We start from the raw sequence: 24,477 nt of genomic DNA, 5'->3' as shown, positions 1-24,477 counted from the left end.
GGAAACCACTTTAAACCACATGTATTAGCGTGCCGAGACACGCCATAGCAAAGGATTTTGCCAAAACAGCCAAAAACAGCATGAAATGGCATGTCCAAAATCCACCAAAAAAGCAAGGCTATAGTATGGCAAAATGTCAAAATGCCATTTTCAAAAACCTGCTGGAAACCACTTTAAACCACTTAAAATAGCGTGCCGAGACACGCCATTGCAAAGGATTTTGCAAAAACAGCTAAAAACAACATTAAATGGCATGTCCACAAATCCACCAAAGAAGCAAGGCTATAGTATGGCAAAATGTCAAAATGCCATTTTCAAAAACTGCTGGAAACCACTTTAAACCACATAAAATAACGTGCGAGACACGCCATAGCAAAGGATTTTGCAAAACAGCCAAAAACAACATGAAATCGCATGTCCAAAAATCCACCAAAAAAGCAAGGTTATAGTATGGCAAAATGTCAAAATGCCATTTTCAAAAACTGCTGGAAACCACTTTAAACCACATGCAATAGCATGCCAAGACACGCCATAGCAAAGGATTTTGCAAAAACAGCCAAAAACAACATGAAATGGCATGTCCAAAAATCCACCAAAAAAAGCAAGGCTATAGTATGGCAAAATGTCAAAATGCCATTTTCAAAAACTGCTGGAAACCACTTTAAACCACATAAAATAAGCGTGCGAGACACGCCATGGCAAAGGATTTTGCAAAAACAGCCAAAAACAACATGAAATGGCATGTCCAAAAATCCACCAAAAAAGCAAGGCTATAGTATGGCAAAAATGTTAAAAAATGCCATTTTCAAAAACCAGCTGAAAACCACTTTAAACCACATAAAATAGCGTCGAGACACGCCATAGCAAAGGATTTTGCAAAACAGCCAAAAACAACATGAAATGGCATGTCCAAAAATCCACCAAAAAAGCAAGGCTATAGTATGGCAAAATGTCAAAATGCCATTTTCAAAAACTGCTGGAAACCACTTTAAACCACATAAAATAACGTGCCGAGACACGCCATAGCAAAGGATTTTGCAAAACAGCCAAAAACAACATGAAATGGCATGTCCAAAAATCCACCAAAAAAGCAAGGCTATAGTATGGCAAAAATGTCAAAAATGCCATTTTCAAAAAACTGCTGGAAACCACTTTAAACCACATGTATTAGCGTGCCAAGACACGCCATAGCAAAGGATTTTGCAGAAACAGCCAAAACAGCATGAAATGGCATGTCCAAAAATCCACCAAAAAAGCAAGGCTATAGTATGGCAAAATGTCAAAATGCCATTTTCAAAAAACTGCTGAAAACCACTTTAAACCACATAAAATAGCGTGCCAAAACACGCCATAGCAAAGGATTTTGCAAAAACAGCCAAAAACTACATGAAATGGCATGTCCAAAAATCCACCAAAAAAGCAAGGCTATAGTATGGCAAAAATGTCAAAAATGCCATTTTCAAAAAACTGCTGGAAACCACTTTAAACCACATGTATTAGCGTGCCGAGACACGCCATAGCAAAGGATTTTGCAAAAACAGCCAAAAACAACATGAAATCGCATGTCCAAAAATCCACCAAAAAAACCAAGGCTATAGTATGGCAAAATGTCAAAATGCCATTTTCAAAAACTGCTGGAAACCACTTTAAACTACATGCAATAGCGTGCGAGACATCGCCATAGCAAAGGATTTTGCAAAACAGCCAAAACAACATTAAAAGGCATGTTCAAAAATCCACCAAAAAAGCAAGGTTATAGTATGGCAAAAATGTCAAAAATGCCATTTTCAAAAAACTGCTGGAAACCACTTTAAACCACATAAAATAACGTGCCGAAACACGCCATAGCAAAGGATTTTGCAAAAATAGCCAAAAACAACATGAAATGGCATGTTCAAAAATCCACCAAAAAAAGCAAGGCTATAGTATGGCAAAAATGTCAAAAATGCCATTTTCAAAAAACTGCTGGAAACCACTTTAAACCACATAAAATAACGTGCCGAAACACGCCATAGCAAAGGATTTTGCAAAAACAGCCAAAAACAACATGAAATCGCATGTCCAAAAATCCACCAAAGAAGCAAGGCTATAGTATGGCAAAAATGTCAAAAATGCCATTTTCAAAAAACTGCTGGAAACCACTTTAAACCACATGTATTAGCATGCCAAGACACGCCATGGCAAAGGATTTTGCAAAAACAGCCAAAAACAACATGAAATGGCATGTCCAAAAATCCACCAAAAAAAGCAAGGCTATAGTATGGCAAAAATGTCAAAAATGCCATTTTCAAAAACTGCTGGAAACCACTTTAAACCACATGTATTAGCGTGCCAAGACACGCCATAGCAAAGGATTTTGCAAAAACAGCCAAAAACAACATGAAATGGCATGTCCAAAAATCCACCAAAAAAAGCAAGGCTATAGTATGGCAAAAATGTCAAAAATGCCATTTTCAAAAAACTGCTGGAAACTACTTTAAACCACATGTATTAGCGTGCCGAGACACGCCATAGCAAAGGATTTTGCCAAAACAGCCAAAAACAGCATGAAATGGCATGTCCAAAAATCCACCAAAAAAAGCAAGGCTATAGTATGGCAAAAATGTCAAAAATGCCATTTTCAAAAAACTGCTGGAAACCACTTTAAACCACATAAACTAACGTGCCGAGACACGCCATAGCAAAGGATTTTGCAAAAATAGCCAAAAACAACATGAAATGGCATGTCCAAAAATCCACCAAAAAAAGCAAGGCTATAGTATGGCAAAAATGTCAAAAATGCCATTTTCAAAAAACTGCTGGAAACCACTTTAAACCACATGAAATAACGTGCTGAGACACGCCATAGGAAAGGATTTTGCCAAAACAGCCAAAAACAACATGAAATCGCATGTCCAAAAATCCACCAAAGAAGCAAGGCTATAGTATGGCAAAAATGTCAAAAATGCCATTTTCAAAAAACTGCTGGAAACCACTTTAAACCACATGTATTAGCGTGCCGAGACACGCCATAGCAAAGGATTTTGCCAAAACAGCCAAAAACAGCATGAAATCGCATGTCCAAAAATCCACCAAAAAAAGCAAGGCTATAGTATGGCAAAAATGTCAAAAATGCCATTTTCAAAAAACTGCTGGAAACCACTTTAAACTACATGCAATAGCGTGCCGAGACACGCCATAGCAAAGGATTTTGCAAAAACAGCCAAAAACAACATTAAAAGGCATGTCCAAAAATCCACCAAAAAAAGCAAGGCTATAGTATGGCAAAAATGTCAAAAATGCCATTTTCAAAAAACTGCTGGAAACCACTTTAAACCACATGTATTAGCGTGCCGAGACACGCCATAGCAAAGGATTTTGCCAAAACAGCCAAAAACAGCATGAAATCGCATGTCCAAAATCCACCAAAAAAGCAAGGCTATAGTATGGCAAAATGTCAAAAATGCCATTTTCAAAAACTGCTGAAACCACTTTAAACTACATGCAATAGCGTGCGAGACACGCCATAGCAAAGGATTTTGCAAAACAGCCAAAAACAACATTAAAAGGCATGTTCAAAATCCACCAAAGAAGCAAGGCTATAGTATGGCAAAAATGTCAAAAATGCCATTTTCAAAAAACTGCTGGAAACCACTTTAAACCACATAAAATAACGTGCCGAAACACGCCATAGCAAAGGATTTTGCAAAAATAGCCAAAAACAACATGAAATGGCATGTTCAAAAATCCACCAAAAAAAGCAAGGCTATAGTATGGCAAAAATGTCAAAAATGCCATTTTCAAAAAACTGCTGGAAACCACTTTAAACCACATAAAATAACGTGCCGAGACACGCCATAGCAAAGGATTTTGCAAAAACAGCCAAAAACAACATGAAATCGCATGTCCAAAAATCCACCAAAGAAGCAAGGCTATAGTATGGCAAAAATGTCAAAAATGCCATTTTCAAAAAACTGCTGGAAACCACTTTAAACCACATAAAATAACGTGCGAGACACGCCATAGCAAAGGATTTTGCAAAAACAGCCAAAACAACATGAAATGGCATGTCCAAAAATCCACCAAAAAAGCAAGGCTATAGTATGGCAAAAATGTCAAAAATGCCATTTTCAAAAAACTGCTGGAAACCACTTTAAACCACATGTATTAGCGTGCCAAGACACGCCATAGCAAAGGATTTTGCAAAAACAGCCAAAAACAACATGAAATGGCATGTCCAAAAATCCACCAAAAAAAGCAAGGCTATAGTATGGCAAAAATGTCAAAAATGCCATTTTCAAAAAACTGCTGGAAACCACTTTAAACCACATGTATTAGCGTGCCGAGACACGCCATAGCAAAGGATTTTGCCAAAACAGCCAAAAACAACATGAAATCGCATGTCCAAAAATCCACCAAAAAAAGCAAGGCTATAGTATGGCAAAAATGTCAAAAATGCCATTTTCAAAAAACTGCTGGAAACCACTTTAAACTACATGCAATAGCGTGCCGAGACACGCCATAGCAAAGGATTTTGCAAAAACAGCCAAAAACAACATTAAAAGGCATGTTCAAAAATCCACCAAAAAAAGCAAGGCTATAGTATGGCAAAAATGTCAAAAATGCCATTTTCAAAAACTGCTGGAAACCACTTTAAACCACATAAAATAACGTGCCGAGACACGCCATAGCAAAGGATTTTGCAAAACAGCCAAAAACAACATGAAATCGCATGTCCAAAAATCCACCAAAGAAGCAAGGCTATAGTATGGCAAAAATGTCAAAAATGCCATTTTCAAAAAACTGCTGGAAACCACTTTAAACCACATGTATTAGCATGCCAAGACACGCCATGGCAAAGGATTTTGCAAAAACAGCCAAAAACAACATGAAATGGCATGTCCAAAAATCCACCAAAAAAAGCAAGGCTATAGTATGGCAAAAATGTCAAAAATGCCATTTTCAAAAAACTGCTGGAAACCACTTTAAACCACATAAAATAACGTGCCGAAACACGCCATAGCAAAGGATTTTGCAAAAACAGCCAAAAACAACATGAAATGGCATGTCCAAAAATCCACCAAAAAAAGCAAGGCTATAGTATGGCAAAAATGTCAAAAATGCCATTTTCAAAAAACTGCTGGAAACCACTTTAAACCACATAAAATAACGTGCCGAAACACGCCATAGCAAAGGATTTTGCAAAAATAGCCAAAAACAACATGAAATGGCATGTTCAAAAATCCACCAAAAAAAGCAAGGCTATAGTATGGCAAAAATGTCAAAAATGCCATTTTCAAAAAACTGCTGGAAACCACTTTAAACCACATAAAATAACGTGCCGAGACACGCCATAGCAAAGGATTTTGCAAAAACAGCCAAAAACAACATGAAATCGCATGTCCAAAAATCCACCAAAGAAGCAAGGCTATAGTATGGCAAAAATGTCAAAATGCCATTTTCAAAAACTGCTGGAAACCACTTTAAACCACATGTATTAGCATGCCAAGACACGCCATGGCAAAGGATTTTGCAAAAACAGCCAAAAACAACATGAAATGGCATGTCCAAAAATCCACCAAAAAAAGCAAGGCTATAGTATGGCAAAATGTCAAAAATGCCATTTTCAAAAACTGCTGAAACCACTTTAAACCACATAAAATAACGTGCGAAACACGCCATAGCAAAGGATTTTGCAAAACAGCCAAAAACAACATGAAATGGCATGTCCAAAATCCACCAAAAAAGCAAGGCTATAGTATGGCAAAAATGTCAAAAATGCCATTTTCAAAAAACTGCTGGAAACCACTTTAAACCACATGTATTAGCGTGCCAAGACACGCCATAGCAAAGGATTTTGCAGAAACAGCCAAAAACAACATGAAATGGCATGTCCAAAAATCCACCAAAAAAAGCAAGGCTATAGTATGGCAAAAATGTCAAAAATGCCATTTTCAAAAAACTGCTGGAAACCACTTTAAACCACATGTATTAGCGTGCCGAGACACGCCATAGCAAAGGATTTTGCCAAAACAGCCAAAAACAGCATGAAATCGCATGTCCAAAAATCCACCAAAAAAGCAAGGCTATAGTATGGCAAAATGTCAAAATGCCATTTTCAAAAAACTGCTGAAACCACTTTAAACTACATGCAATAGCGTGCCGAGACATCGCCATAGCAAAGGATTTTGCAAAACAGCCAAAAACAACATTAAAAGGCATGTTCAAAAATCCACCAAAAAAGCAAGGCTATAGTATGGCAAAATGTCAAAATGCCATTTTCAAAAACTGCTGGAAACCACTTTAAACCACATAAAATAACGTGCCGAGACACGCCATAGCAAAGGATTTTGCAAAAACAGCCAAAAACAACATGAAATCGCATGTCCAAAAATCCACCAAAGAAGCAAGGCTATAGTATGGCAAAAATGTCAAAAATGCCATTTTCAAAAAACTGCTGGAAACCACTTTAAACCACATGTATTAGCGTGCCAAGACACGCCATAGCAAAGGATTTTGCAAAAACAGCCAAAACAACATGAAATGGCATGTCCAAAATCCACCAAAAAAGCAAGGTTATAGTATGGCAAAATGTCAAAAATGCCATTTTCAAAAAACTGCTGGAAACCACTTTAAACCACATAAAATAACGTGCCGAAACACGCCATAGCAAAGGATTTTGCAAAAATAGCCAAAAACAACATGAAATGGCATGTCCAAAAATCCACCAAAAAAAGCAAGGCTATAGTATGGCAAAAATGTCAAAAATGCCATTTTAAAAAAATGCTGGGAAACACTTTTAAACACATATATTAACGTGCCGAGACACGCCATAGCAAAGGATTTTGCAAAATAGCCAAAACAACATGAAATGGCATGTTCAAAAATCCACCAAAAAAGCAAGGCTATAGTAGGGCAAAATGTCAAAAATGCCATTTTCAAAAACAGCTGGAAACCACTTTAAACCACATAAAATAACGTGCCGAGACACGCCATAGCAAAGGATTTTGCAAAAACAGCCAAAAACAACATGAAATCGCATGTCCAAAAATCCACCAAAAAAAGCAAGGCTATAGTATGGCAAAAATGTCAAAAATGCCATTTTCAAAAAACTGCTGGAAACCACTTTAAACCACATGTATTAGCGTGCCGAGACACGCCATGGCAAAAGGATTTTGCAAAACAGCCAAAAACAACATGAAATGGCATGTTCCAAAATCCACCAAAAAAAGCAAAGCTATAGTATGGCAAAAATGTCAAAAATGCCATTTTCAAAAAACTGCTGGAAACCACTTTAAACCACATAAAATAACGTGCCGAAACACGCCATAGCAAAGGATTTTGCAAAAACAGCCAAAAACAACATGAAATGGCATGTCCAAAAATCCACCAAAAAAAGCAAGGCTATAGTATGGCAAAAATGTCAAAAATGCCATTTTCAAAAAACTGCTGGAAACCACTTTAAACCACATGTATTAGCGTGCCAAGACACGCCATAGCAAAGGATTTTGCAGAAACAGCCAAAACAACATGAAATGGCATGTCCAAAAATCCACCAAAAAAGGAAAGCTATAGTATGGCAAAATGTCAAAATGCCATTTTCAAAAACTGCTGGAAACCACTTTAAACCACATAAAATAACGCGTCGAGACACGCCATAGCAAAGGATTTTGCAAAACAGCCAAAACAACATGAAATGGCATGTCCAAAATCCACCAAAAAAGCAAGGCTATAGTATGGCAAAATGTCAAAAATGCCATTTTCAAAAAACTGCTGGAAACCACTTTAAACCACATGTATTAGCGTGCCGAGACACGCCATAGCAAAGGATTTTGCCAAAACAGCCAAAAACAGCATGAAATCGCATGTCCAAAAATCCACCAAAAAAAGCAAGGCTATAGTATGGCAAAAATGTCAAAAATGCCATTTTCAAAAAACTGCTGGAAACCACTTTAAACTACATGCAATAGCGTGCCGAGACACGCCATAGCAAAGGATTTTGCAAAAACAGCCAAAAACAACATTAAAAGGCATGTTCAAAAATCCACCAAAAAAAGCAAGGCTATAGTATGGCAAAAATGTCAAAAATGCCATTTTCAAAAAACTGCTGGAAACCACTTTAAACCACATAAAATAACGTGCCGAGACACGCCATAGCAAAGGATTTTGCAAAAACAGCCAAAAACAACATGAAATCGCATGTCCAAAAATCCACCAAAGAAGCAAGGCTATAGTATGGCAAAAATGTCAAAAATGCCATTTTCAAAAAACTGCTGGAAACCACTTTAAACCACATGTATTAGCATGCCAAGACACGCCATGGCAAAGGATTTTGCAAAAACAGCCAAAAACAACATGAAATGGCATGTCCAAAAATCCACCAAAAAAAGCAAGGCTATAGTATGGCAAAAATGTCAAAAATGCCATTTTCAAAAAACTGCTGGAAACCACTTTAAACCACATAAAATAACGTGCCGAAACACGCCATTGCAAAGGATTTTGCAAAAATAGCCAAAAACAACATGAAATGGCATGTCCAAAAATCCACCAAAAAAAGCAAGGCTATAGTATGGCAAAAATGTCAAAAATGCCATTTTCAAAAAACTGCTGGAAACCACTTTAAACCACATAAAATAACGTGCCGAGACACGCCATAGGAAAGGATTTTGCAGAAACAGCCAAAAACAACATGAAATGGCATGTCCAAAAATCCACCAAAAAAAGCAAGGCTATAGTATGGCAAAAATGTCAAAAATGCCATTTTCAAAAAACTGCTGGAAACCACTTTAAACCACATAAAATAACGTGCCGAGACACGCCATAGCAAAGGATTTTGCCAAAACAGCCAAAAACAACATGAAATGGCATGTCCAAAAATCCACCAAAGAAGCAAGGCAAAAATGTCAAAAATGCCATTTTCAAAAAACTGCTGGAAACCACTTTAAACTACATGCAATAGCGTGCCGAGACACGCCATAGCAAAGGATTTTGCAAAAACAGCCAAAAACAACATTAAAAGGCATGTTCAAAAATCCACCAAAAAAAGCAAGGCTATAGTATGGCAAAAATGTCAAAAATGCCATTTTCAAAAAACTGCTGGAAACCACTTTAAACCACATAAAATAGCGTGCAGAGACAAGCCATAGCTAAGGATTTTGCAAAAACAGCCAAAAACAACATTAAATGGCATGTCCAAAAATCCACCAAAAAAAGCAAGGCTATAGTATGGCAAAAATGTCAAAAATGCCATTTTCAAAAAATTGCCGGAAACCACTTTGAACCACATGTATTAGCGTGCCGAGACATGCCATGGAAAAGGGTTTTGTAAAAACAGCCAAAAACACCACAAAATAAGATGTAGAAAAAATAAATTAAAATGTCATACTATAGTATGGCAAAAACATCATCTTTTTGCAGGCTTTCCTTATTTGTTTTTGGACTTTTTTTGCCATGTCACATTTTGATTTTTTTTTTACCTACTGTATTACGTTGTTTTCGGTCGTTTTTTAGACATGCTGTATTACATCGTTTTTTGCCCTTTTGTCAACACGCTGTAATATGACGTGTCGACAGGTTATACTATGTTGTATTTGATGTTTGTTTGACATGTGCTATTTTGACATTTTTTGATGTACTGTACTATGTTATTTTCTGCCATTTTTTCCATTTAAAGTATGTTGTCCAAAATCATGAGACAAAGATTCATAAAAATGCAATAGTACAATGTGGTGTTGAAAAGTTTAAAAAAAAAAAAAAAAATCAAATAGTGTAATGTCTTTCAAAATATCATCAAAACCTCAGAGTATAGTTTGTAAATGTAAATTCATCATAGTTCAATGTCTTTCGAAAAGTCATAAAAGTTTCATACTATAGTATGACATTCTGTTAATGAAAATGTCTATACTGTAGGATTGTGTTAACTAAATCACTAAAATCTCATAGTATAGCGTGTCATTCAAAATACAGTCAAAACGTGAGTAAGTATGTTGAAAATATGGTCAAAACTTCATAGCATAGTATGTCAAATGATTTCATGTAAAAGCAGTCATAGCATAGTTTCCCAAAATCTAACAGTTCAGAAGTTTTTGTGAAGAAATGGAAGATATTCACTAAAATGTTAAACAGGTAATAAGAGTAGTGAATTTGAGTGATGCGTATGAAGTTGACCTTGCCTCTTTGGCTTACGTCAAACTACATTCAATCAGCATCACTGTTTATCCAGCTGAAGAGCCTTCTTGCATTGCTTGCTTTTTACATCGGCATGCCACTGAAAATTTAGTTATTGTCGCAAATTTGAAAGTGCCTTGGAAACTCTATGAGCCTAAAGGTAGTTTTGCAAAATATTTGATTTGGGTCATGGTGCACTTCTTTAAGAGTCTCAAACAGTCAACATTAATTCCCCTGAACTGCACTGAACTTGCTGTTTTATCGTGGAGAGGACAGATTTTCAATATAGTGATACGATTTAGGATGAATAGTTTGTAATGCAAGAACCAGGGACTGCTGGACAAACTGTACCTTGTTAGGACTTAAGAGACAGATAGCGATAGAGTTTACTTCGCTGGTGCATCTGTATCAGGCAGACGTTTTCAGTAAAAATGCACCATCCTAAAGTTGGTCTGCAATGAAGCACAACGTTCCCTTCCCTCTACTGCGATGCTGTAGATCTTTGCTGCTCAAATCAAATTAACATGTCAGCTGTGGTCAGCGGCAGAATTACCCGCCCACAGGAAGTGATGAATCAAATTAAGGAGTGAAATACAAAACTGTCTCTTTATCACCTGCGAGAGGCGCTTTGCCGCAGTCGAAGGCTCTCGAGTGTGGCTTTAAGAAACGCTCAAATCTAATTTCCAGTGCGGCCACCCACGTTAAATAAAGCTCATTTTAAAAAAACAAATGTTTGGTGTGTGTACTCACTGAGAAGTATGATGACACAAAGCAAGATGGCCACCAGGGCTCCGGTGCTGAGTCCCGCCCTCGCTGTGAGCGCCTCGGCGTTGCACAGCTTCATGTTGCCCTCGCGGTCGCAGGTGCACACCCTGATGGTCAGGGTGTTGGTGCTGCTTTGCATGGGGAGCTCTCCGTCAGAAATGACCACAGGCACGTGGTAGATGCTCTTCTGCAGGCTGTTGTAGCTGTTCCTCCGTGTTAGGATCCAGGCCGTGTTGTCTGAAAACAACAGGATGTCCGCTTACCGAGCAGCAATCGATAACCTGAATGAATATTTCAATAAACTACGAGAAATTTCATTTGCTCTGTGAATGCGCTTTTAGTGCTGCGGGATGAAAAACTATAAATCACATCATGTGCAGTGCAGCATGAGATGCGAAGTTTAACAACAGGTATAAGTGCCTTATGGGAGCATTATAGAGAGGAGTGAAGTTAATGTGATGACTGCGAGCGTCGGCTGAGAGTGTTTTACCTTTGTTATCACGGACAGAGAAGTTGGCCTTCCCAGCAGCCTCCTGTGCAAGACTGAAGAAGAATCGGTGGCCTCCGATTGGCTCGTCTGGATCTGTGGCGCTCACGGTTTGTATCCTCTAAAAGGAGAAACAGACGAGTGAGCAACACACATTTCATACAGTTCATACATATTTTTACCAATTAATTTCCATGACCTTCCCATGACCTTTCAACGACATCAAGGCAAATTTTCAAGACCATACATTTTTATTAAATGACCGCTGATACTTGATCCTTTTTCATTCATATATAATAGCTTTTTGAAATACATATTTAAAAAAAAAGAAAGAAAAAAAAACATGAATTCATAATAGGGTGAGAACTGGATATTTAAATACATCTTAGGGACTGTTTGCTATTTGAGGGAGGGAAAGGGTGGTGCAAAAAGGGGCTTGTACATTTAAATTACTGTATTTTGTATTTACTTTACTGCTGATTTTTTTTTTTTCAATAGGTCATTTCTTTTTCTTTAAAATTTCAGGTGATTTTTTTTCTTGCAAAATTCTTTTTTTTAAAGAATAGAGGTAGGCATTTTTTCTTTCATCTTTAAAGAAAAAAGGGTGATTTTTCAGCTTTTTGGGGTTTTTTTAAAAGATTTTTGATGATCTTTAAAAAAAAAATATGCCTTCCAAACCTTAAATTAAAAAACAAATCTTCCAAAGTTCATGTTTTCTTTCAAAATCACACTATAAATGACACTATTCACAGTCAAAAACTGCAAAAACAGAAATTATCGTTGAAATTTAACTTCTCGACGGTCCTTGAACACATCATGTATTATTATACAGGTTTGTGAAAAAAATGAAATAAAATAAAAAGTCCTTGACTTTTCCAAAACTTTCAGGGTATTTTCAGTTTGCTGAAACTTTTTTCGGGCCTGGAAATTGCTTTTTGCAAATTCCATAATTTTTCCTGGTTTCCATGACCATGTGAATCCTGAACACAAAAACATTTAAATGAAAGAATATACTGTATAACAGGTACCTTGCCCACCATGGCTTGATATTAAAGAAACAGCTAACTGAGTAGAAACAGTATCACACATTTCTGTTTTCTATTGTCTCAGTGTTCAGTATGTTGTCATATGTGGCCAACACTAGCTGTAAACCATTTAATTAACATGACACCAACAGTACAGGCTTGTTAATGGCTTGTATTTACATGTTAACATCAGCTGTTCACTCTGGTTAAAGCAGTAGGTTGGTCTTCAGGGAATTTATAAAGACAAACAGTTAATGGCCAGCTAACAAGAAATAAACCCAAACACGCAAACAATGCAAACACATGTACACCTAATAGTTTGCAGCATTATCATGGTTGCTAAGATACGTCAGCAGAGCAGTGATGGAGACTAATTGGTACATTTGCTTAAGTACTGTGCTTGTATTTCACATTTTATGGAACTTTATTGTTTCACTCCTCTACATTTTGGAAGCAAATGTTGTACTCTGTTCTCCATTTGCTTTATTTGACAGCTACAGTTTTAATAATAATTCTAATTTACATTTACACAAAATATAATCAGTTCATAAATATTAGGATAGGTGATGCTACCCAGCAGTACACAGAGTTCAGAGAATGACCCCCCATCTTTACCAGCTGGAGCATTAAACTAAGGCTTACGCATTAAGCCATTTAAACCTAAGCAAACTGGTTTGATTTCTTTTAAAACACACAAGGAGAAAGCAATTAGCAACTTAAGAAATGACCTGAAAATTTGCCAAAAAAGTGAGTTTCAAGAAAATAGCCTAAAAATATTCAAAAAAAAAAAATCCTCCCCTCTTTTTTAAAATGAATTTTTAGGTAATTTTCTTGTCCCCCTTTACTTATTTCTTGCAGTGTTTGGGACTATTTTTACCAAGTTGGCCATTTTCTTTTTTTTCTACATGTTTTTAAAGGAAATCAAACCAATTTGCTAAGATTGCAAAGGGTCAAAAAGCTTGTAAAAGCACAGGAAAACTGATGTGAAACCAGGTTTTAAAGGGGTTAATGCATTTTTTTTTGTTTCATCTGTACTGCAGTGTTTGAGTGCATATTAAGTATATACCTGTTTGTCATATTGTATGTTGTACATGTTTGTCGAACCCCAGGAAGATTAGCTGATGCTCAGGTGTTAGTTATCAGGAATCCTGATAATCTAAACTTAACTTCCCTGGTAATCATCCGATTATATCATTTGTATTATTTTAAAATGTCTCATTCTGCATAATGAGTATTTTTAGTATTGCATATTTAGAAGCTATACTAAAGAAAACTTTGAATGCAGTATTCTTCACTGTTGTAGTGCTACTTTTACCTTAGTAAATAAGGTCCAATAATTAAGAAATGCAGTATTCTTCACTGTTGTAGTGCTACTTTTACTTAAGTAAATAAGGTCCAATAATTAAGAAATAATATTGTGAACAGTTGTTTTTTCTTTGAATGTTACATAATAAAAGTCGTATGAGTCAGAGCTTTCTGTGAGCCTAGACGGCAACATTTGGTTCAGACCCGACTGTAAACAAACAAAATATGTGGTGCAATTAACAAGTGATACTGAAACTGAAGACTCAAAGTGTCAAAGTTTATGTGTTATGCGTCTCAGCATTTTGGGTTTCCAACTAAGGAGGAAAGACAGCAGTGCAACTGAGAGGACAACTGTAAGATTAGGATGTGTGAGTGTTAAATTTAACATACAAACTGTTTTTATCAACCAGAAATGTGAGCTTACTGCAGAAAAAAAAGGCCCCGAGACGTAATACTTACCCCACCCATCTAGTGCTTCTTGTAGCTTACAACATACGTGACAGATTTACAAATGCCCTCTGATGTCTGCTAATTACGAACTGAAACGGACACATAACTCTAACGGAGAAGTCGAGATGAAACCATGACTACTGCTTTGCGTTTGGTCATACCAACCTGATTAGCCTTGGCGTTCTCACACACAAACGTCTCGTAATTGGTGGCAAATGTTGGAGCGTTGTCATTGACGTCCAGCACTCTGACGTAAACAGGCACACGGCTGATCTGGCGTGGGTTGTCTAGGAAACACAAAAGTAGGAACAGTGAATTTACGCAGATAATTATTTCTTTACCTTACAAAAGTGCAAAAAGGTGTGTGGGCGTCTGAAGCGTTTTTAGACAACACTGTAATCGGGATATTGAAATTATTTTTGACAGCAACACAAACTCGTGGTGACATCTAAGTGAATATATATAACTCACTCACATAAAGAAAGATAATTAAGATGCTAACATCCTTTCAGAATATAGTTTGCCACAGAAAATGTCAAAAAAGTTTCCTTTTTATGATCTTCTTTCTTCTTTCAGTCTTTTGTTATTTTTTTAAACCATATGTTTTATTTTGTTATGTAATCTTTCTTGGGAGTGAATTTTATTCTTGCATTGCTCCCTATTTGACTGAATGTTGAACTGATGCGTTTTTGGATATCGATTAAATATAGCCACCTAAAGCAGTGCGCCTCGTTAAATAATTGTATTATTTTTAGAGGAAAGATTTTGAAGAAGTAAAATGAAATTACGCCAAAAAAAGTCATAAAATTGCCTCTGTGTAGTATGTAATAAAAAATGTCACAAGAAAGTCATAGTATAGCATACCATAAAAATTTTACTAAATAATGTCATGGTATAGTATGTCTTAAAAGTCATAGAGAAGTGTTTTATAAAGTTATTGAAAAGAAGTCATAGTATAGTATCTCTTAAAAATTTCATTAAAAAAAACGATGTAGCCATGTATGCCATAAAAAGTCACGCAATATTATGCCATTAAATGTCAGAATCGTCATAGTATTTTTTATGTTGTTAAAATTTAATTAAAAAACTCATACAGTGGTATATCATAAATAAAAATGCACAGTATAGTATGCCATAAAAAGTCACGCAATATTATGCCATTAAATGTCAGAATCGTCATAGTATTTTATGTTGTTAAAATTTAATTAAAAAACTCATACAGTGGTATATCATAAATAAAAATGCACAGTATAGTATGCCATAAAAATGTATTAAAAAGTCACAGGATACTTAGAGAAAAAAAACTTCAAAAAATACATGAAATTTAAAAGCTTTGAAATCAATGATTAAATTAATTATTGGTATGTCTGTCTAAAAAAAAAAATTAAAAAAACTCTGTGATCTGTGTTTTGGAGGAGGAAGAGAGGAGGAAGAAGTGTAAACTTATCTGATCCTACCCCCTCTCTCTCTTATTCATAATTGATAAATCTACATATGCTTCCTTACTTAAAGATGTAACTCATGAAGACAAAAAAATAAATAGAAATGAAATAAATATGCACACACATACACATAAACATACTCAGAGTGGGAAACAAACACCAGCAACCAGCCAGTGCTGGGTGAACTGGCACTGACTGTTTTAATTCCTTCATCATTCAGGGGTCAGTTTAAACTCCAAAAATCCACTTTGGCTGACAGAAAAACAGAAAGAGGGTAAGAATAATGCCGCTCTCTGTCCGGCTGCACTTACTGGACTCTGTAGCGATGATGGAGATGTTGTGCCAGGCGTTCTGTTCTCTGTCCAGCTCCATGAGGATGTACACCGACCCGTTGGCTGCATGGATGTTGAACACTCTGTCCATGTCCGTGCGCCGATCAATAGAGTACCTGCACACACAAACACAGATCAGCTTCTAAACTTGTGCGCTCATGCTGTGTGGAAATGTGTCACGTTCCCCGGGTGAGGGACACAAAGCACCGTCACATTTACAGAGTTTTTTCAGGTGTGAACCGGAGCAAAAATGGTCACATGTAGCGGGGAGTCTGAGCTGAACTGACATTCTGTGTGGTTTGAAGGGTTTCGGCAGGCAGGAGGTACTCAAAACAAGTGTGACTTAGCATGACGGACCTGTCTGCACTCTGCTATTATTTCCTTTCTTTGCTATTCATACCACACAAGAACGCATTTAGAAGAAAAAGATGAATTTTAGCATCAATCCAAGCAGCGGTTTGCCCTCAGAAGAAAGGCCAGCTTTTTTTTTGAAGAGAACAAAATTGGTTTTCACCTGCACAAATGAGCCAAACTACAGGAGGTAATAAAACGCTTCTAAGCATTTTCAGACTTCTGTTTAAAGGGTCACTTTACACAAATCAAGAAAGACACATTTTCTCAATTACCCTTTGTGTTATCTAACCGTGCAGATAGTTTCAGGTTTGCATGCACGACTTTGGACTTATGTTCGCCACTGAAACATCTGCCGCCATGAATAAAATGGTGCATGGAGTTTACATGTGCTGCTCAAAAGCCATAGTTTTAACAAACTCACCAGCATCAGTACATGATGTACAAAAACACTGTCCCAGTGACTGGATAGTCCATATACCTCACCGTCTCCGGGTCTCATGGAAGGGACTATTTCTTCTCTATATTCTAATCTAGATTTAGCCCATCAAATCCTGGATCAACACCATTTTTTTTGTTTTTGTTTTTTTATGTACAGCATTCAGACGCCTTTCACAAGTATTCAGACCTTTGAAACCTGGAAAAATCGGTTTGATTTCTTTCAAAAACAACATTGCAGTGTGCAACTTGGCATTAAATTTCCTGCAAATTGCAAAAGAACAATTATAAAAGGTGACAAGAAAATAACCTGAAAATTAGCTAAAAAAATAAAAAATAAAATAAGAGAGAGAGACAAAATCATTACCTTTGGAAAAATATCAAGAAAACTACATTTAATATAATTATTTTATTTTCTAAATTAAGTTACAGCAAAATATATATTTGTTTTTAATAAAATAATCCAGAATCCAAGATGGCGACGGTTAAGATGCCAAAAATGAGGCTTTAAAATGGGCATCATGGTGTCTACGTCCATTGTTTAATACAGTCTTTGCTAAAAACACAAAACCAAAACTCTGCATGACGTCTAGAGGTGATTTGGGTGAAGCAGCTTTATAACACAAGCATGGTGCACTGTCTTCTATAGAGCAAACGCTCTTGAATCGTCCTGTCCTGTGTTGATGACAGATTTATGTGTTTGCAGTCACACACACACAGACACAAGCACACACACACACGAGCCAACAGGTTATCCAGTCGTGTTGTTTTTCTCTGCTTCCCAGACTACTGTGATACATCAGTGTGATTAATGGAGTAGCAGGCATCAGGAGGGCCGGCGTAAGAGGGAGGAGACCCCCGAGGGGAGACTATGAACCCGGGCTCTCAATGCACCGCTGCACCGCTCTCCTCTCGCTGCAGATCCTCCCTCCTCCCCTCCCTCCCCCGGCCCCTCCCTGCTGCTTCTCCTGCATCAACCATTTTAGTGTCTTTATCTAAACACTCCCTCCTCATCTCTACTTGCCTCGCCTCCTCTCCCGCCACCTCGGCGGCTCGACAGTAACTCTAACCTCGTTAAATCTGCGTCGGCCGTGGGCTTTACTAATTGGTTTTCTAATATTCCCAATAATTCAGCTGGCTGGGCCTTACCCTTCCCCTGATTAATGGCGGCGAGATAACAGCGCGCCTCGTCCTGACCGGGCATCCAAAGTGCTGCTCTCAGCAGGCAGGCAGCTGGCTGGATGGGAGGCCAGGCAGAAGGACATGGAGGGTTACAGAAATGTTAGTGATCAGCGGGTCGGGACATATATCCTCTTTCCTCGCTACAGAAGCTACACGGCCGGCTGGCTTGCCACAGTATTTTCAGGAGATATTCTTCAAGAGAGTCAGTGGGAATCCAGCATAAGTATTGATTTGGGGATTTGCAGGTCAAAGGATGTCTAGCTTGACCTGGGCTATATTTGGATGGAAAGTTTGGTCGACATTTAGAAAGAAACAGACCTAGAAAGGAGCACTAAACCCACAAAACGATCATATACGCACCCTGTTTGATGTTGAAATCATGGAGAAAAGTTTGTTTTTCTCTCTTGCCCTCACAGTGAATAAAGAATCCAAAAACAGAGAAAATTCTTGCTGAATTTAATTTTGAAACGCAGCAGAGTAGAGTTTAAATGCAGGTTCTAGTCCAGAGGTGAAACTCGTACAAAATGTACTTTATAAACAGATGTTTTGATATTTTTTTATTGCTGCCTCCATTAACCCCAATTCAACAATAATTTGCTCTGCTTTTGGATTCTTCGTTAAACATGGAGGCACACGAGAAAAACAAAGATTTCTTCACAAATTCAACTAAACACGGGGTGAGTGATTGATGCACAAATGGTCACTTCATGAATAAATATTTCTTTAGGTTGAACAAAAGTGGTGTCAGTGGCTGAGTGGATAAAGCAGACGCCCCATTAACAAAGGCAGTGTCCTTGCTACAGCAGCCTCAGGTTCAACTCCTGCTCAAGGCCCTTTGCTGCATATCATCCCTACTCTCTCTCCTTTTATGCTATTGATCTGTCCTATCTAACAAAAAAAGGCTAAAATGCCAAAAAAAATAATCTTAAAAAAAAAAAAAAGCTAGGGACAAATGCCCAGAAAACTCTATTTATGTCATGATTGTATATTTGAAATTATGTCACAGGTTTAATACTATTTTTAAGCCATTTTTTCATTTCATTTCCTTGCTTGTTTGTTTGTTTTTTTTTAATTAAAAAAAACTTCAACTTTTTAAAGAACTTTATGTACTTAAAAAAAACTTCTCATCTCTGTTGGTCTACATCGACTGCTGTTTGAAAGCACCAAAATGGAACTTGAGGTCAAAATTGAAGTTTGAACCTGAAATTTCTCCCATTTTTAAACCAAAATCCACACTTACAGGGCACTTTGGTTTTTGAATATGGTGTGTGTTAGTATTTAGTATAATCCTGAGCAGAAAAGACATTATGAATGAGTATTCAACCGCTACAATTTTTCACGCCTGAATATATTTTTCGGAAAGTCTGCCCTTGGTTAGATAAAAAAGGGAAATAGTGTTGAGAATATCGCAGCGCTAAAATGTTGAAACCAGAGCTAATGAAATGTTTTTTTAAGAGGACGGTAGCTTTTTAAAAGTTTTGCTTATCTTTCCCACTTACCATTCAAAAAATATTCCCGTATGTGTGACAAGAGGGGATAATGTCGTTTCAGGCTTCGAAACCTTGAGTATTGTTCCCGTTTTAAGGCCTGAAACATAATGAGTTTGGGATCAGACTGACTGCTTAAATCTAACAGTAAAAAGGCCAGTATGATGCTCTCTTATCAGCTAATATAGATCTCGGTTTTCACGCATGTCTGTATACTGCACACACTGAATTCTTGCATCCAGACACACTTGTTTACTGAGAATTTTGTGCGCACATCCGTGCCTAAATGCGCCCGTGTCTCGTGGTGAGCGAATAAAGATAACCGTCTCAGTGACTTCCTCATGCCAGGCAGCCCCCGGGCTGCACCGGCCCTCCTCCTCCACGGCGCGGCTTTAAATGCCACGGGGTAGCTACTTCCTTGATGATGGGCGATAAAAGAGAATGATATCATATTTGACACCTGCAATAAAGTGATGGAACTTCAACCTTGAGAGCCAACTCCCTTAGTGCATCATAAAAATGAAAAAAAAGTCTTTGAGACAGAGTAGAAGGCGCAGCCTCACATCCTGCTGCCATTAGTCCCATTTAATAAAAACACTTGCATAATTTTGTATCTCTTAGAAATAAGTTGTGTAAGTGAACTAGTTAGTAGAATTCAGTATGTGTAACAGAACAATATGCATGTCTGCCAAGGCCTCGCCATGTACTTTAATGCTATGATTATGTTTAAGGTGAAGAAATTCTAAGGAAAAAGATCCAGTCTGAAGCTTTTCACATTTGTAATATTAAAAAAAAAATTACAGCATTTAAAGCATTAACCCTTTGAAACCTAGATCAACATCACTTTTTTGCTGTGTTTAACACTTTGAAAACTTAGCAAATTGGTTCAAATTATCTCAAAAACATGGTCAAAAAACAAACAATGAGCCACTTGGTAAGAAATGCTCCACAATTTGCAAGAAATTAATAAAAATATTTACAGCTTTTTACATATATAAACCTCAGGAAAAATGTCTAAGGAAAAACTACTTGTTTTAATACTTGCCTTCACCAACTCAGTCATTATATCTACTTTTCTAATTATTATTGATCAAAAATGGAATTGTGTTCATATTTTTTTAGTAACAAACAGTAAGTGCTTTTGAGGAGATTTAAACATATCAAGATATATAACATATATCTAATATCGCCCAGCCATAATGACCACTCTTAGAAAATCTGTAAGTGCCATGGAAGACTTGAGTTTGGCATTTTGATCATCACCAGCTTGGTTTTTTGGAGTCAGAAGTGACCATATTTGGAAACAAGGGTTGACCTGGTGGATCTGTCTGGGAACCAAAGGACACCACGGTGGACGCGATTTGTCATCTAAAAGGACGCCACACCATAAAGCATATCCCGCTTTATGATCTTTTTACTCTAAATGGGATCATAATTTCCAAAAATGAACATCATGCTGGATTGAAGGAGACTTGAAACTAGCGATTGAGACCATGAACCTATTAGAAGAAATGATTACTGGGATCATAAATCCAGTGAGAACGAGGGCCACTTTCTCATCGACTTCGATTCAAGTGAACTTCCCTTTGCTGACAGTGGAGTCGCCCCCTGCTGGCCGTTAGACAGAATGCAGTTTTAAGACACTTTAATTGGCTTCACTTTTCAAAACCTATAATCTAATATATAATACAATATCATTTTTGTGAGCGATCAAAACAAGCAAAACAATGATCCCTTAAAATGTGATGTGGTTCAGTACCTGACAAGACTGTTTTTGTCGTCAGGATCAGACGCGCTGACGGATCCAATGACAGTGTTTATGGCTGCGTCCTCTTTGACCTCCATGACGTAGCTGGAGCGCTCGAACACGGGCGGCTCGTCCACGTCCTCCACGATGATCTTGACGGTGGCCTCATCCCTGAAGGGGCCCACGGAGAAGAAGCGAGGGTTGATGTGGGAGTTCTCCACCTGAATACGCAGACTGTACTGACGCTTACGCTCAAAGTCCAGAGGCTGCGAAAACAGAAAGGAGGAGCATGAGTAAGACGCTCCTTCACTTGCTTTTATGTTTTCTTGAATTAAAAAGAAATCGCACTGTGGCTTTTTGTTTGTCCCTTAATATTTGCTTTAAACAACTATTTGTATGCAGCAGCACGTTGAGCTGTTGATTTGGGGAAAACTAATATCCATTCAGAGCATCCTGCCACATTTAATTTCAGGTCAGATTGGGATTTTATTCATTAAACTGGCAATAGCTTCCACAGCATCGTCTAATGAGCGCGTGTGAAGGGGCTCAGCATCTTGTTCAAGGACACTAACAAGACTGTTGATGGACACACATGGACTGCTGCAGAGATCAGACCTGTGCTCTTTTGAACATGTAAAGGCCTTTCATTAACCGCTGCCACATCCTGAATAATGTGACTGATGTGGCATTTTGGGGGAAAACTAACATGACAACAACAACTTGGTTGGGTTAATGTGCAAAAATGGTAACACATGGTTGAAAAAAAGGGTTTTAAGACAGGGCATCTGGTTGTACCAAGCAGTGTTTTTGTTTTGTTTTTGTAATTCTTTTTTTTATTGGTTTATGTGAATATATAAAAACAAAATATAAAACCAAATGAACATGAAGACCTTTCAATCACGGAAAAAGAAAAAAAAAAATTAATCAACAGATAAACAAATAAAGAAATGGTACAAAAGGATAAATAAAATGAACAAATAAACAGGTAGGAAAAGGAGAAAAGGGAGGTAATTAAATAAATATAAATTATAGATTGAAATAAAAGTAGAAAATAAGTAGAGAGGCAAATAAAACAAATCAAAAAAAAAAACAAAACATTCTGTAGCCAAGGGAAATAGTGTTGTTCTGAAGCTGCAGTAGTTTTTATTTTTGGGGCAAAAATCTCATGATAAACATTCATACTGTAACTTAAGTGGTCTGAGAGAACACTTTAGATCTGCACCTCCTCTGCTTTTAGTCTTCACAAAATTTAACCCCTGACGGGAAACAAATGCAGATGTGCATGCACGTCCTTTCAGTGAAAGCCTGGTTCAATCAGTATGTTTACGTGACGTTAGAAAAAGTTGAATTATTGTTTTAGTCTGACAAAGTCAGACTTAGTCAAAGTCGGACTAAGACACCAAGATAATGCAGCTGGGGGTTGATTTCCTCCTTCATGCATACACCTCAGCCGGACCTGAGATAAATAATATATGTTTTGGGTAATTGTTATATTATAATTTTCATCTTTTACTGAGTCTTATTATTCTAAGTTTTGAACATTAATGTTAAATTGTGTTAAGTTTCTTTTGTTCTTTATTATTTTTGTTTCTTTAAGCAGAAACAAAGACATTCCAACTTTGTGCTCCCCACCTCCCTGATCCCTGCCACACTGTATGAGACAATCAATCAAAGTTGTCTCTCGCTGTCTGCTGGGTGACATCTGTTCATTTTTGTTTTATTTGTTTGTTTTTTTAATGAAGAGATCAGTGTATCAGATTAGTTTAGAAGAAACAGAAAATATTGCGGTTTTGAAGTGTCAGCGGATGGTAAGACTTTGCTGTTTCATTTGGCTGATGGAAAGCAGGAATTTTAATGCAGAAAACATCTACCACACTTTGTAAGGGAGTATCAAGGTTGTGCGTATTTCTAAATTCGAATCTATTAACAAGTAGGAAAGAATAAAAAAACAAAATAATATCATGACTGGTTTTCTGCTGAAGGACACATCTGTTGAGCAGCACTGCATTGACGTTTTTTTTTTACTAGGTGTTAAGTTCACATTAAATAGATGATAGTAATAAAGCGTGCTGTGAAATTACGAATAGAAATTGCTTCATTTGGTTGTTGTTGCTTTTGCCTGTAAATATACATAGTAATATGATGTATATTTATGCAAGACCTTCTCTGTTGGCGTGCAGGCTTTCATTTTACCCATTTGTTTGCTTAAAAGGAGGCAGCTTTGTTATTTTTCCCGTGTGATCCCTTATAATCCCGCATCTACTGTACACTGCTCTTACATCCCATAATATACGGACTGCACACAATGATTAGTAGCCTGATTCCCGGACGATTGCTTTTCTGTCCTTGTGCATTTCAATGCAGGTTGGCATTATGTTTGTGCTTTTATGTTTCCTTTTTCTGAACTTTTTTTTTTTTTTTGAAGTTGTAGCCACTGAAGGTATCCCCCCATTGATGGGGATAATTGGGGAGCGGTGCATTTTAATGAATGCTGCACCCGGCGCCGAGCAGGAGCAGCTGGATCAGAGTGAGCTTCCTCGCAGGCTGCCTACTGTACATATGAAAGGATGCCGGGTCCGTGATCGCTGGAAACAGCCAATGAAAGCATGAAAAATCCAGATGGAACAAGTCGTTTTCTGAAGCCATGAATAATAACATAAAATGAGTCAGTGATTTGCGCCGTTGCATGTTAAGGCATAGGTGGGTGGGGGGGGGCTGCACGTCAATGTGAGGAATATGTTGCTTTGAAGGGCCGGTGCAAGCAATGATGGGACACACTCCCACTTGACAAGCCCATTTAATTAGAAGGTTCAGAATTAGGGCATGCTCACTCCCCACACACACTCTGCCCGCACACCACATCCACTACAGCACCGCCGCGGCTACAAAAGGCAATTATGTCATCTTCCACTTAATGATGGCGTGATGGAAGCGATCAATCGAAGACTGCAGAGAGGGCGCCTGATAAGGCAACTGCCAGATTCTGTTGAATACATCAGAAACACACCACAGCACACCGCTGAATGCTACGATCCATACAGAGCATCAATACTTCTGCTTTGGTCTCAGCTGAGGGGAAAAATGAATCTCACTCAAAACACATGTACCGGGAGTGTAGGCAAGAGGAGGTGGAAATCTAATCACTCTACTGTCCATCCTCTGGCTGTCAGAGCGTATGGAAATAACAAGTTTCTAACACTTTCTTCCTTACTGAGTGCAGTTCAGTGAATCTTTCCCCCCCTTTTTGCCCAAAATAAGAAGCATGGAGCTAATAAGCAAAGGTGCAGGTGGGGATTTGGGGGGAGGGTCGAAGTTGAATA

The 24,477-nt window shown here is 37.6% G+C and overlaps 1 protein-coding gene across 1 annotated transcript in view; it reads right to left on the bottom strand.

Moving 5' to 3' along the window:
• LOC121960680 (cadherin-10-like) overlaps positions 1-24,477 on the bottom strand; it is a 261,883-nt gene that overhangs the window by 31,678 nt on the left and 205,728 nt on the right. Inside the window, exons 8-12 of the mRNA XM_088072261.1 lie at positions 21,170-21,423; positions 15,932-16,068; positions 14,344-14,465; positions 11,402-11,519; positions 10,897-11,148 (exon numbers count right to left, since the gene is read on the bottom strand). Of these exons, the coding sequence (XP_087928387.1) occupies positions 10,897-11,148; positions 11,402-11,519; positions 14,344-14,465; positions 15,932-16,068; positions 21,170-21,423 (883 nt within the window). The remainder of the gene's footprint in view (positions 1-10,896; positions 11,149-11,401; positions 11,520-14,343; positions 14,466-15,931; positions 16,069-21,169; positions 21,424-24,477) is intronic.

The sequence above is a fragment of the Plectropomus leopardus genome, chromosome 21 (assembly GCF_026936395.1).
Source record: "Plectropomus leopardus strain MGB_pleo_1.0 chromosome 21, ASM2693639v1, whole genome shotgun sequence".
Classification (NCBI taxonomy): domain Eukaryota; kingdom Metazoa; phylum Chordata; class Actinopteri; order Perciformes; family Serranidae; genus Plectropomus; species Plectropomus leopardus.
The sequence above is the reverse complement of the archived record's forward strand: the minus strand, read 5'-3'. Positions and strand labels throughout refer to the sequence as shown.